Below are 13,867 nucleotides of genomic sequence, written 5' to 3' on the forward strand. Positions count from 1 at the left end.
TGTATGTTTAAAGTTGATACCCATTACTGTATGCTAAGTATACCACAATAAAACATATGCATACAGCTTTTTGTTTTAAGCAAGGGGGAGCTTTTAGGCAAGCACAGTGACAACAGACAACTTAGAACATGTATAGACACACTAAGAAACACAGAACTGTTAGACCTTCAGCTGATATTCATAATAACCAAGACAAGTTTTAGTTTTAGTCTGTATAACTTTCTTGAGAAGTCAACAAGATATACTACTTTTAAAAAGTATGTATTCCAAGTTTTAGAACCAAGAGGTTTAGTAGTTGTATAGAACATTTGTATATTAAACATATTATCTATATTTTATTTTGTTAAGAATCATTGTTTCTGAGTGTGGTGGTGCACGCTTATAATCCCAGAATTTGGGAAGCTAAGATCAGAGGATCGCGATTCACGGACAGCCTCAGCTACTTAGTAAGGCTCTCTGCAACTTAGACCCTGTTTAAAAATAAAGAATAAAAAAATAGGGCAGGGGGTATAGCGCAGAGGTTGAATGCCATCCACAGCCCCCCCCCCCAAAAAAAAAGAATCATTGTTAACATTGGAAAATAATTCTGAAATGAAGCTAAAAATGTATTCTCATTTAAGACTAGAATCTGCCAACCCTCAACAACTTAGCAAGATCCTGTTTAAAAAAAAAAATCAGGCTGGGGTCTATTTGAGAGGTAGAACACCCCTGAATTTACTCTCCAGTACCAAAAAAATCTTCCAGAAAGAGGACACGAAAAGTTACTAAAGACTAATTTGCTTGATAACTGCTTTGGATTCCTAGTTGGTAGAAGAAATAAAAAAAAAAATGAGCCTAAGCGTATTTGTTTCAACATTATTTATAATATGTCAGAACTGTTAAGACCTCAAAGTTGCCATATGCTGAAATACTGCAGCGATTGTCCTGCTTATGTTACAGCAAGTGGACATATCTATCTATAGACAAGTTTGATGGTAGCCCATCTAGTTTGACAGTGTTTATTTCTTTCCAACCTACAATCAGATTTTCTTGAACTACTTGAATTCAAATACAGTTCCGTAATCGTTAATTATGAGGCTAGTGTTCCAAATAAAGGATAACCTTTAAAGTTGTGGGTTCTTTTTATTTATTTATTTTTTACCTCTTTCAAGTAGGTCACTGTGTGGACTGTTATGGAAGTAGTAAAAACATTAGTTACCACATATTAACTAATATAATCTTTGATTTGTCAAACAAGACTGACAGCTTGGCTGATGCTTGTTTTTGTTTATCTTTGCATCTATTTTAGTAATAGTTATGCACACGTGCGAGCTGTGGTGATGACCCGCGATGACTCAAGTGGTGGGTGGTTACCACTTGGAGGGAGTGGACTAAGCAGTGTCACTGTCTTCAAAGTCCCTCATCAGGAAGAGAATGGCTGTGCTGACTTTCTTATCCGCGGAGAGCGACTCAGGGACAAAATGGTAAGGAAAAATGGATCTATTGCAATAATTTTAGGATACTTTCTACAGAAGGAATCACTGTTTAAATTTGTGATTAGGTTTTATTTAAGAGAGTTATTGTTGTCCATGACTCAGTGATTATGTTTCTGCAGCTGTTTTTATGTTAAAAGACAATGCAGTAAAACTTTTTTTGTAACTGAATCTGACAATATATACACATGAAGGGGTGCTGCTTTTCTCTTTAGATTTAATACAGAACATTGATGAATAGTTCTTCTAGCTATTAAACCATTTATACCCTTTCTCCCTAGTATTCTGGGAGAATTCAGAATACTGGCACATGTAGTCTATGGGCCAAATTCAAACCTACCAATTTTAAAATACTTTATGGGTGCACTGTAATTATACGTCATAGGGAGTTTCAAAGCTGTACAAACATACACGCACACAACACTTGGTCCGTTTCCCTCTGGATCCCATGCCACTACCCACCCCTCCCCCATACATATTAGTGAGATTTGTAGTAATACCTTTATATACAGACTTAGTGTTATTGGAAATGTTTTCTTCATCAGTTTTTCTTTTTCCTCTAACCACCATTTTTTAAGAAATACGGAGTTGGGCGTGGTTGCGTACCTTTGTAATCTCAGCATTTGGGAGGCTGAGACCGGAGGATCACAGTTCTCAGACAGCCTCAGCTACTTAGTGAGGCCCTTCGCAACTCAGTGAGAGCCAGTTTCAAAATAAGGAATAAAAAATAAAGCAGGGGTGTGGCTCAGAGGTTGAATGCCCCTGGGTTCCATCCTCAGATCCGGGGGGTGGGGGGGAGAAAGAAAGAAATATGGGCTACCAATGGTTTTTGTATTTTTAAAGGTTGATAAAAAAGAAATATAATTTTGTGACACATAAAAATTATTGGAAATTTAAATTTGAGTGTTTATATATAAAGATTTTAAAATATAGGCAGTAATTTATATTTGTCCATGACTCCTTGTATAGTATAAAAACAAAGTCTATAAATAACTGTACCACTTTGCAGAAATATTTTGCTAACTCCTCCTCTAGACTGCTCTATTCTGAATTTTCAGGTGTCTTGATATTTTCCCATATCAAGCAACTTATTCTAGGCTCATAAGATTAACGAATGGCTAGCCTAATTCCACTCAGAAAAAATGTTTTCCTACATACACATACTTTTAATTTCAGTCTAGACTTTGAGAATGTTAGTTATTTGCTTTCTTTCTATTAATGAGTGAAACTTTCGCCTTTCTTTTGAGAACCCCAAACATTAATTATAACTAAAAAGATAAGTCGTGCTTGTATCATTTCTGTATTAAGGATAGGAGAGCATACACTTAAGCCAAATGAAAATAAAGTACCAGAAGTAAGGTCCTTGAAAATAACTAGAATTCACTTTCAATGTGTTTTAATGAACCAGTTTACAAGTTTCTGTGTTACTTCTATTGAAATGTGTTTTAATATGAAAATAATTACTTCGTATGTAAACATTTTTAATACTACCTTTTCGTTTTTTAGCTTGGTTTTTTGAGTTGCTCGTCAGTGCAACCAGTTTCTTCCTCAGCTAAAAGGAAGGTTAACCTAAATCATCTTGAAAGCCTTCTGACTTTGATACTTTGCACCTTTTTAAATTTATTTCTATGTTATACATTCTACAGCGTATCTCAGTTAGCTAGGATGTGCTTTTAGTATGGTAGGAAACCCCAGTTGAAGCCAGAAATTAATATAATAAATTTAACGGGTCATCTTTAAAGCGTTTAAACATTTAAAGGTGCATCTGGCCTTCAACAAAATGGTATCTGGCGGATTCTGCTGTTTTAAACATGGAGACTTCTATGAACGGGCTTATAGTGACTTTTCCTAGAGTATAATGTCCTGATTTGAGCTAATGATAAGTGAGAATGCCATTGGAAAAGAAGCTGTGGATTTTAGAAACTGAGCAAAATAGTAAGGATTTAAGATAATTTGGTGGGACTTTTAAATAGTAGAAATAAAGAAGAAAGGAGTCAAATGTAGAATATGAGTTGGGGGAAAACGCTTTCTAGAAAAAGTGTAAAAACAAGGAAAAGATGACCTATAAAACAGAGAAATAAATGAGCAAAATAGACTTGGATATATATTAATGGAGATGAACAATTTATTTTAAGATAATTAAGGGACCATATCTATATTAAGTTGGGGTGAGGGTGGTCAGAGGTAGCTCAGCTTGATGGATTCGGTGAGTGTTCAGAATGTGGCTTTAGTGAAAATAAACGTGAGATTCGGAAAAACAAACTTCCCGATGACAGGGATGAAGGGGAAAGACAGAAGAATAGAAATCTATTTTTATGATGTGGAATCATGATAAACTAGTAAGAAAATGGGTTCTCATGCTAGGAGTACTGACCAGGAATCAGAACATTGGGTGTTTTACCTAATCACTTTTCTCTTGAGGAAACTTGACTTTGAGAAACAGGGATAATAAACGTCTCAATGTAGACATAAATGGAAAATTGCTTTTAGTTGGAGAGTTGCCGTAGTTCTTACAGGGAGGAGCTAGAGTAAATTTTTCTAGATTATAGACAGGTATGTGATCAGAGACAGTGGCAGTACTTCATGCTCTAAATTGAAGACAGCAAAGCACTGTGCAGGCTCGAGACCAGTGGGACAGTGACCTGCAATCGGCAGATACTTGAGTCTCGGGTGGTGGACTCCTGTCTACGACTCCCTCTGTAGAGTGCAGTACAGACTCGAAACATACATGCATGCATTCTGGGGCCATTGATGTCCTTTCCATAGATATTTTTATGGATTTGTTTTATCCATTTTATTTATAGGTTACCAGAGTGGGCAATCCCACCCTGCAGAGGGTGGTGGGATGAAATATACCTACATAAAAAATGCAGATTTGTCATTGCATATTTGTTAATTCACTTAAAAAGGTAGATTTTGGTGGGGACATTGAGTGCTTTTTTTTTTTTTTTGTATGAAAAGGGGGCAATATGCCAAACAAGTTTAAAAAACTCCATTTAATTCATTCTTCTGGGTTTTGCTTTTTTTTTTTATTTTTTTAAAAGAATTTCATTTGAGACCTGGGCATGGTGGCACACGCTTGTAATCCCAGCATCTGGGAGGCTGAGACAGGAGGAATCACGGTTTGAGGACACCCTCAGCTACTACTTAGACTCTTTGCAACTCAGTGAGACCCTGTTTCAAAATAAAGAATAAAAAATGGGGCTGGGGGTATAGCTCAGAGGCAGAATGCCCCTGGGTTCCATCCCCATTACAGCAAAAAAAAAAAAAAAAAAAAGTTCATTTGAGTAGCTTTTCTTATGTAATAACTAATTATATAAAAGACAGCTGCAATTCTGTATCCAATTTGCCTATAGGTCACATCTTAGAATCCCCTACTTTATATAATAATGTAAGTGAAATTATTACCCCTCAAGTTCCATGAATAAAATTGTTCCCCTTAAGAAAGAATAAACAGTAAGAAATGGTACAAATGGTCACATGCTGACTGAAAAAGACATAGTAGGTAATACTTTAAATGGATTGTTTGTAAGTTAGAATACTGGTAACCATGGTCAAGAAGAAAGGTCATTCTCTGTGATGAGCGAAACAGTACCAAGGCCAGAGACTCTTCCAACTTTGCTTTATAATACTTGCACTAAAAATAAAGTCTTATTTTCCTTCCTAAAGGGTTAGTTTGTGTCACATTTAGCCAACTATAGAATGAGAGGGGGAAATTGTGTCTGTTCTGAACATGTACAAACCCTTTTTTCTTACCATTATTCCCCAAACAATATAACAACTATGTGCATGTCATCTTCATTGTATGAGGTATTATAAGTAAAATAGAGATGAGTTAAAGTATGCAGGAAGATATAATGGTCTTGTGCACCCTTGCAGTTTGGTATCTGCTGAGGGTGTACTGGAGCCAGTCCCTAGGGTACTGAGGAACAACTGCATTGCTTTTCTCTCTCTCTTTCTCTCTCTCTCTCTCTCTCTCTCTCTCTCTCTCTCTCTCTCTCTCTCCTCTCTCTCTCTCCTCTCTCTCTCGTACTGAGAAACAACTGCATTGCTCCCCCCCCCCAAGAGGCATTCTACCTCCGAGCTACACCCATCCCTATATTTTATTCTCTATTTTGAAACAGGGTCTCACTGAGTTGCAGAGGGCCTCACTAAGACACAGGGCCTCCTGTGTCTGCCTCCCAAATGCTGGGATTCCAAGTGTGCACCACAGCTTGGGGCTCTTCTTTTCAATAAGAGAGAGGACACAGATGAAGAGCAGGTCGCTGGGCGCCTCTCTGAAAAGGCTCATGTTGTGTTGGGGCAGCCCTCATTTTCATACTTGGAGTGATGAGAAATTACTCTTTCCTATGATGGTTACCTGTACCTTGCCCTCCTTTGTGATATCTACAGAGAGTTTCTTTGCTAGGTCATCTTTTTGGTATACTCAATTAGAGCTTCCCAACCTTTAACTTTTGATGGGTTAAAGTAGCTGGAGCCTATAAACTGGTCCCTTTAGTGTTCTGTTGTTTTCCCTGTATGTGCCCCAGGAGGAAAGGAGGAAAGTCTTTTCATGCTTTTTTGATGATTGAGAAAGAAACATCAGGCGTGATACCATCTTTCTCACAGATACTTGAGGATGGAATGGTCCTGTCAAGGAAAGATTATCAGAACCTCTTTTGTGGTGTATCTGAGCTATATTCACTGTTCCCTTCTAAATCTGTATAGACTGCATGTATGCATGTATGTATGTATGTGTGTGTGTGTGTGTATGTAATCTGTCTGTCTCCTCTCTTTTTTCTGTACTGAGGATTAAACCAGGGGCATGTCTACCTCCAAGCTCTAACCCCAGCCCTTAAAAAATTTTTTTAAATAGGATCTTGCTAAGTAAGTTATTTGGAGCATAAACGTTGTAAAATGGTAACTAAAGTTTGACTGTGATTTGGGTAGAGAATTTTTACAAAGACCACATTCCTCGTGATCACTCTCTCTTTTACGTTTAGTTTACATTATAGTTGCTCTTTAAGTCTTTCACTTCTCTTTTATAGACATTTTGTTAAAATATCAATCATATGTAGATTATGTTATTTGATCATTTTAGCAGAATTACCTGTAATATCTAATTTTAAAGCACTGAACTGTAGTATGCCTCTAGATTCTATCTGTATTAACAGTCAATAGAAACAAAATTTGCTAAAATATTTTTCTCCTAAACAGATTTTTATTACTATGGGGGAACTAAAATAGCTATGCTTACGTTTATATAAATAAAATACTGTAAACTTACTAATATTAATGCTAAGTATACGTAAATTTACTAAAGTGATGCTTTTTAAGGCGTCATGAGACTTTGACAAAAGATAGAATAGGCTAAATAGAAAGAGTAGGACTCTCAACACAGTATTACTAAGATGATCTGTGAAAATAATTAGTGTAGTTATAAACCTAGAGTGATAAAGGTAATTTCAAAAGGAAAAAAGGAAAAATAAACATTTCCAGTTATAGAAGTTGCCAGAGAGATTAAGGAATTCTTGTTAGGATTAATAAGTTGTTAGGTTATGAATAAAAAGCTTTTCATAAAAATTAAAGTGCTTCTATCCAGACATGGTGGTGCATGCTTGTAATTTCAGTCCTTAAAAAGCTGAGACAGGAGGATTGCAGGCCCAAGGCTAGTCTCAGCAACTTAGGGAGACACTGTATCAAATGAAAAAGTCTGGGGATATAGCTTCAGGGTAGAAATGTTCCTAGGTTCAATCCCCAATAACCCTTTCCCCCAAAGGGTACCTTTAAAATAATAGTTCTTTAATTTTCAAAATGGAGTTTCATGCCAGTTATTGGAGACTAAAAATTAGATTTCAATTAAAAATGAGAATCAGGCCGGGCATGATGGCGCATGCTTGTAATCCCTGTACTTGAGAGGCTGAGACAGGAGGATCGCACAGGTTTGAAGCCAGCCTCAGCTACTTAGTGAGGCTCTCAGCAACTTAGTGAGACCCTGTTTCCAAATAAAATATAAGTCTGGGAGTATAGCCCAGAGGTAGAAAGCCTCTGGGTTCCACCCCCAGTACAAAGAGAGAGGGAGAGGGAGAAAGAGAAAATCATTCTCTATCCTTAGGAAATGTTACAAGACCAGGAAAACATTTTTTTTTTTTTTTTTGCTTTGGGTTTAAACTTTTATTATACAAAATACAGAACAAGAATTTTTGCTCAGCTTTCCCACTGTGCCTCTGTGAATTAGTCTATTGCGAAACTGTAGTCCTTTTGCAGAAGTGTTCCTCCACTAAAAATTGCCTTAACTAGCTTCTTCCTTGGGATCCAGCCTTCTGTGCAGTGTCTCCTGAAAGATACAGTTCTCCTCAGTAGAACATCAGAGTAAAAGAGCGAGAGTTGGAGTAGAGGTGTGCGGGGTTTTTATTGCTCCTCCTTGCCCTTGCTGGCTCCCACTACATCCTCACGTATATAATCCTGTACTGGCGCTCGGTTCTCTGCAGAGCACATCCGTCCTCGGCTTGCCTTTTCAGCCAGCGGCCTCGCATTTGCTCCCCGCGGCTGGCTTTCCACAGCTGAGCCTCATCATCCTTCTTGGCTGCTTTTCTTTGCGGTCTTGACCTTCTGGTCTTCGCTTCAGCAGCCTACTTTCCTGGATCTGGTTGTTACCCAGAACTGTTCCATTTAAGGAATTTACAATTTCCTGCCATTTCTTATTTCTTTTCCTCCTGCTCTTCAATTTCATGCCTTCTCTTTTACTTTGCCTCCCAATTTCTCCTAATTTCACTAGATTCCTTCTGGGTTCAGTAACTTTTATTATCGTTACTATTATTTTCTTTTTAATATTCTCTTCAATCTCATAAACACTCCTATTCATATTTCAGTAGACAATGCATTGCTGAGTTTTTAGCCTTACTTCACATTAGGAGCACTTCATTAAGTTTAACAATATTCCCTTTTACTTCTCCACCTTTTTTTTTTTTTTTTTTTTTTTTTTTCTGGTGGTGCTGGGGTTCCTGGAAGCCCTTCAACCTCTGGGCTATACTCCCAGACCTATTTTATATTTTTATTTGGAAACAGGGTCTCCTAAGCCAGCTGGCTTCGAACCTGCGCGATCCTCCTGTCTCTGCCTCCCAAGCGCAGGGATTACAAGCGTGCGCCACCATGCCCGGCCTCTCCACCTTTTTAAAATACACTTTTATTGGTACATTGTAAGCATAGTTGATACTGAGACTTAGTGTGGTAGGAACATACATGTACACCTCACCCGGTGCATTTCCCTCCAGAGCCTCCCTATTTATGATATTGAAGTTGGTGTTGATGGCTCTATGAGTGTGTGTAGATTATTGGTCTGATTCCACCACCTCTCCCTTCATACCCAACCTCCTCAGGCCCCTTCCACTATGCTACCGCTGTCTTTCCTCATTGTATGAAGTCTCTTTTGTTTTCTAGTTTCTTTCTAGTTTCCACATATATGAGAAAACATATAACCCTTTACTTTCCGAGACTGGCTAATTCATTAATTAATAATCTTCTCTAGTTCTATCCTGCAGACGACATAATTTTGCTTTTGTTTATGGCTGAGTAAAATTCCGTTTTGTGTTTACACCTTAGTTTCGTAACTGTTCACACACACAGAGGGTGGTTCTATTGTTTGGCTCTTGTGAACTGTGCTGCTACAAACATGGGTACACATGTATCACATGTTACATATGCTGACTTACATACCTTTGGAAACATGCGTAGGAGTGGAATAATTGGGTCATATGGAAGTTCCATACCAAGTCTCCTGAGGAACTTGCAGCTGGTTTCCATAGTGGCCGTGCCAATTTGCAATACCACCAACAGCGTATAACAGTACTGTTTCTTCACATCCTTACCAGCATTTATTATTATTTGTATTCTTGATGATTGCCATTCTAACTGGAGCTAAACAGAGTCTTCATGTATTTTTTATTTTTTTTATAAATTGTGAACTTATTGAATTTGATGACAGCGTACCTTGACAATAGTCATAAGAAAAACTAGAAATTGTCACTTATTGTTCTACTTACTCAAACAGGCGTACTTATTCTTGATTTTATTTTGTCTTTCCCCTTCTCATATCTTGCTCCTTTTACCACAGATAAGCCTAATGTTTTTCAAACCCAGTTTCACCTAGCACCTTCTAGCTACAATATTGTTTACCATAATGAACTTTCTAAAGCTTTAGTCTAATATTCTCTAGTATTCCCTAATAATTTCCTATCCAGGCATGGTGGCGCACGCTTGTAATCCCAGCATTTGGGAAACTGAGACAGGAGGATCGTAGTTCATGGACAGCTTCAGCTACTACTTAGGCCCTTTGCAACTCACTGAGACCCTGTTTCAAAATAAAGAATAAAAAACTTAAAAACCTTCAGAGTCTCAGGTCTAATTTCTAAGTCTTTGATCCATTGTGAGTTGATTCCTGTTGGTGGGAATGTAAACTAGTTCAGCCGCTATGTAGATCAGTGTGGAGATTCCTTAGAAAACTGGGAATGGATCCCCCGTATGATCCGGCTAGACCACTCCTGGGTATCTTTCCAAAGGGATTGAAATCAGAAAACTACAGTAACATATACATACCCATGTTCATAGCTGCACAATTCATAATAGCCAAGATATGGAACCAGCCTTAGGTCTCCATTAACAGATGAATGGATTGCAAAATTATGGGAAATACACACAATGGAATTCTACTCATCAGTAAAGAAGAACAAAATCATGTCATTCACAAGAAGATGGAAAGACCTGGAGAACATTGTTAAGTGACATCAGCCAGGCACAGAAAGAGAAGAGACATACGTTTTCTCTAATATATACCCAAACTCGGGAGTACTGATACTAGAAGTACTCCAGATAATGGAGGGGAAACCTCAGCAAAGCTAGAATGGAAGGATAGAAGAGGAAGAAGGCTGAGGTTGATTCATGGAGGAGCTACATCTGAGTATGTGTAAAAGAATGAATGTAGCATGGTCAACCTGGGCACTCATTTTTGGGAGGGGATGAAAGGGAAGTGGTGGAGAGGGCACCAAGCACAGTCTGAATGTGTGCCATTTTCAGTATCATCCACATAAATAAATAAATTGATTAATTAAAATAAACCTAAATTAGATCAATGACACTCCAGTGTGTCTTGGAAAAATTCTATTACTAATAAAATAAAATTTCAATTATTTATTTAAAAAATAAAGAATAAAAAATAAAGCTGGGCGTGGTGGCGCACGCTTGTAATCCCAGCATTCGAGAGGCTGAGACCTGAGGATCGCGGTTCGCGGACAGCCTCAGCTACTTAGTGAGGCCCTCTGCAACTCAGTGAGACCCGGTTTCAAAATAAAAGAATAAAATATAGGGCAGAAGGTGTAGCTCGGAGGTTGAATGCCCCTGAGTTCCACCCCCAGACCCGCAAAAAAAAAAAAAATAAAAATAAGGCTTGGAGTGTGGCTCAGAGGTAGAATGCCCCTGGGTACTGCCAAAAAAAAAAAAAAAAAAAAAAAAATCCTAGACACAATCTCATCTTGGCACAGAACATTTGTAATGTGGCCCTTATCTCCATCTTTATTTAACTGCCCTTATCTCAAGAAAAGGCAATTGTTTTCAGTGTTGCCTAGTTATTCATGGGTCATCATAATACCTTGCACTGAATATAAGAAGTTGCCCTCCCCTCTTTTACATTTAATAAAATGGAAATATAAAGCGAGCATATTAAGAGTTTACATGGAGTAGAGAATGTAGCTAGTTTACTAGTCCTTAGGAAATACTGCTGGCAAGGAGTAGTTGTCCTATTAGGACAATTGGTGAAAGAAAGTGCTTTGGGCAACCCAGTTTTACTGTGAATAACTGGAATTGGGAGATATAATAGTAATGATGTTTAGCCAATCCAAAATCACCTGTACTTTTCAGGACCAGCGCACTGAGAAGTTAGTAACTTTACTTACAATAATGAATATTTTTTACTTTCTCCAAGCAGTTTATTTTAAATAAGTTTTTACTAGTATTCCTTGACAAGGAAAACAAAACTACCTGTTAGCATTTCTGTGATTTTTTTTTTTGGGGGGGGGGTTCTGGGGATGGAACCCAGGGGCATTTGACCTGAGCTACACCCCCTGCCCTGTTTTTTATTCTTTATTTTGAAACAGGGTCTCACTAAGTAGCAGAGGCTGGCTGGCTGTGAACCGTGATCCTCCGGTCTCAGCCTCCTGGATGCTGGGATTACAAGCGTGCGCCACCACACCCAGCTTTCTGTGATCTTTATTTCAGAGCTTCATTCATGATTGCTGATTAAGATTTAGCCGGGCGCGGTGGGCACGCTTGTCATCCCCGCGCTGGGGAGGCGGAGACCGGAGGATCGCGCAGGTTCGAAGCCAGCCGCGCTGGCGTAAGAGACCCTGTTTTCCAAATAAAAATATAAAATAGGTCTGGGAGTGTAGCCCAGAGGTAGAGGGGTTTCCAGGTACCCCAGTACCACCCAAAAAAAAAAAAAATTTAACATTTAGAATACGTCCCAAATACCTTCCTGGTTGCTTTATTTCTTCTCAGACAACTTCAGTTTAAAACTTTCACCTTTCTTCAGCTCACTTTTTGCTAATTTTATCATTTCTTCTTTACTATTTAATTGTATTATTTTTTCATTTTATTTTATTTTATTTGCGTGTGGTACTGGGGATGGAACCCAGGAGTTTTGACCCCTGGGCTACATTCCCAAACTTATTTTATATTTTATTTGGAAACAGGGTCTCACTAAGTTGCCGAGGCTGGCTTCAAACCTGCGCAATCCTCCTGTCTCAGCCTCCCAAGTGCTGGGATTACAAGCCTGCACTACTTTCGGCTAATTATTTGTTTAAAATTAACATTCTGTTCTTTAGTCACTCTCGACTTGTACTGGCTTATATCAGTTTACACTGATTTGGTCTCTCAGGCTCATCAGAAATATGTTGGCCTCATCTTTTTCTGTTTGTGATATATTTCATAATATATATCACATTCTGATTAACTTTAAATGGTTATAGCCTCCCTGATAACTTGAGTTTAAACTCTTTGACCTCCAGTTATCACCTTATTTATTAGCCCTCCTCTTTATCACTTTTGTCTCATTAGAATCTAAATTATAATTTGAATACACCATGCTTTTAGCTAATTGGCTGGTTGCTAGTCCTTGGTTTAAAAGCAGCTGTTGTTGGAGAGTGTGTGTTAGACATACTGTGTTAGTCTGCCCCCAAGTTATTAGTTGTTATGAGTGAAACAAAACTGCACTTAGACTAACCATTTTCATCCAGTCAATTTTAAAAGCCTTTGGAGAATAGTACAATAATTGAACATGGGAGTTTTATCCTATATTCCCCAAAATAAATTAGAACATATCTTTAGCAGTTTTGTTTAATGAGCATACTTTCCTCCTCGTTTTCCTTCTTTAAATTCTTACCCCAGTTTTTTCTTTCATATAAAGGGAAAACTTTGGAGATGGAAGCATTTTAATTGCTTTCTGAGTATTAAACTCTTTGGAATCTACTCACATAAGCTTGTTGAAGTCCTGAGTTCCTATATTTATCACACTGCTCCCTCTGCTGTACTCTTAAAAGACCCCCACCGTGGCCGGTAGCTTGTCATGGGCCAGTGGTACCACCTGGTGACCAACATCATCACTGCTAACACTAACCGAAGGTTTACTGTGTCGGGCACAGTTTTGAGTACTTATGTATTACCTCATTAAATTCTCAAAACTCAGCTAGATAGTAAATAATGTAGTCTGCTTGGGGACCCAGGTAGTCTTGCCTGAAAATCCCACAGGCCTATCTAATTACTATACCAAATTCCTCTTCCAGTTTTTCTTTATTCTTGGAAAGTATACGTATTATGTTCCTGATCTTTCTGTATTTTCATAGCTTAGTCATTTTATCTTAGATATGTTTTATTCATAAATATCCATTCTCATTAACTACCCTTCTTCCCTCTTTTAACCCTAGCCCTGGCAGCATAGACGGCTGTCTTCTCTCCTTTCAAGTATACCAGATTTTAATAAATTCATGTTAATAGTAGTTTTCATTTGTTCTTAAATCCCTGAGTTCACCTAGCTATATTTTTCATAATCACATCTATTTAACATTAACAGAAGAAAGAAAAAAACAAGAACAAAAATATTTGTGCTTTTCATTAGCACTAGATTGAGAGACTTTGAGATATTCTTAAAATACCTGTGGTTCCAAACGACTTTATCTAGCTCGAGAAGGATTTAAACCATGATCTCTTAACCAACTTAGATCTGTTTCACTCAGTGTTAGAGTACAAAGTTGATCTATACCTACAAAATTAAAAATTTCCCCTTTCATTACAGTGACCTTTCTAAGAGTAACTCCAGTCAGTCCATTTGCAACAACTGTATTCTACTAAAATCTTGTCACATCTGTATG

At 37.9% G+C, this 13,867-nt stretch overlaps 1 protein-coding gene across 1 annotated transcript in view; it reads left to right on the forward strand.

Moving 5' to 3' along the window:
* SPRED1 (sprouty related EVH1 domain containing 1) overlaps positions 1 to 13,867 on the forward strand; it is a gene marked incomplete at both ends in the record, with an annotated part of 70,224 nt that overhangs the window by 25,889 nt on the left and 30,468 nt on the right. Inside the window, one exon of the mRNA XM_080707579.1 lies at positions 1,289 to 1,463. Within this exon, the coding sequence (XP_080563705.1) occupies positions 1,289 to 1,463 (175 nt within the window). The remainder of the gene's footprint in view (positions 1 to 1,288; positions 1,464 to 13,867) is intronic.

The sequence above is a fragment of the Muscardinus avellanarius genome, assembly GCF_963383645.1.
Source record: "Muscardinus avellanarius genome assembly, chromosome: 12".
Lineage (NCBI taxonomy): Eukaryota > Metazoa > Chordata > Mammalia > Rodentia > Gliridae > Muscardinus > Muscardinus avellanarius.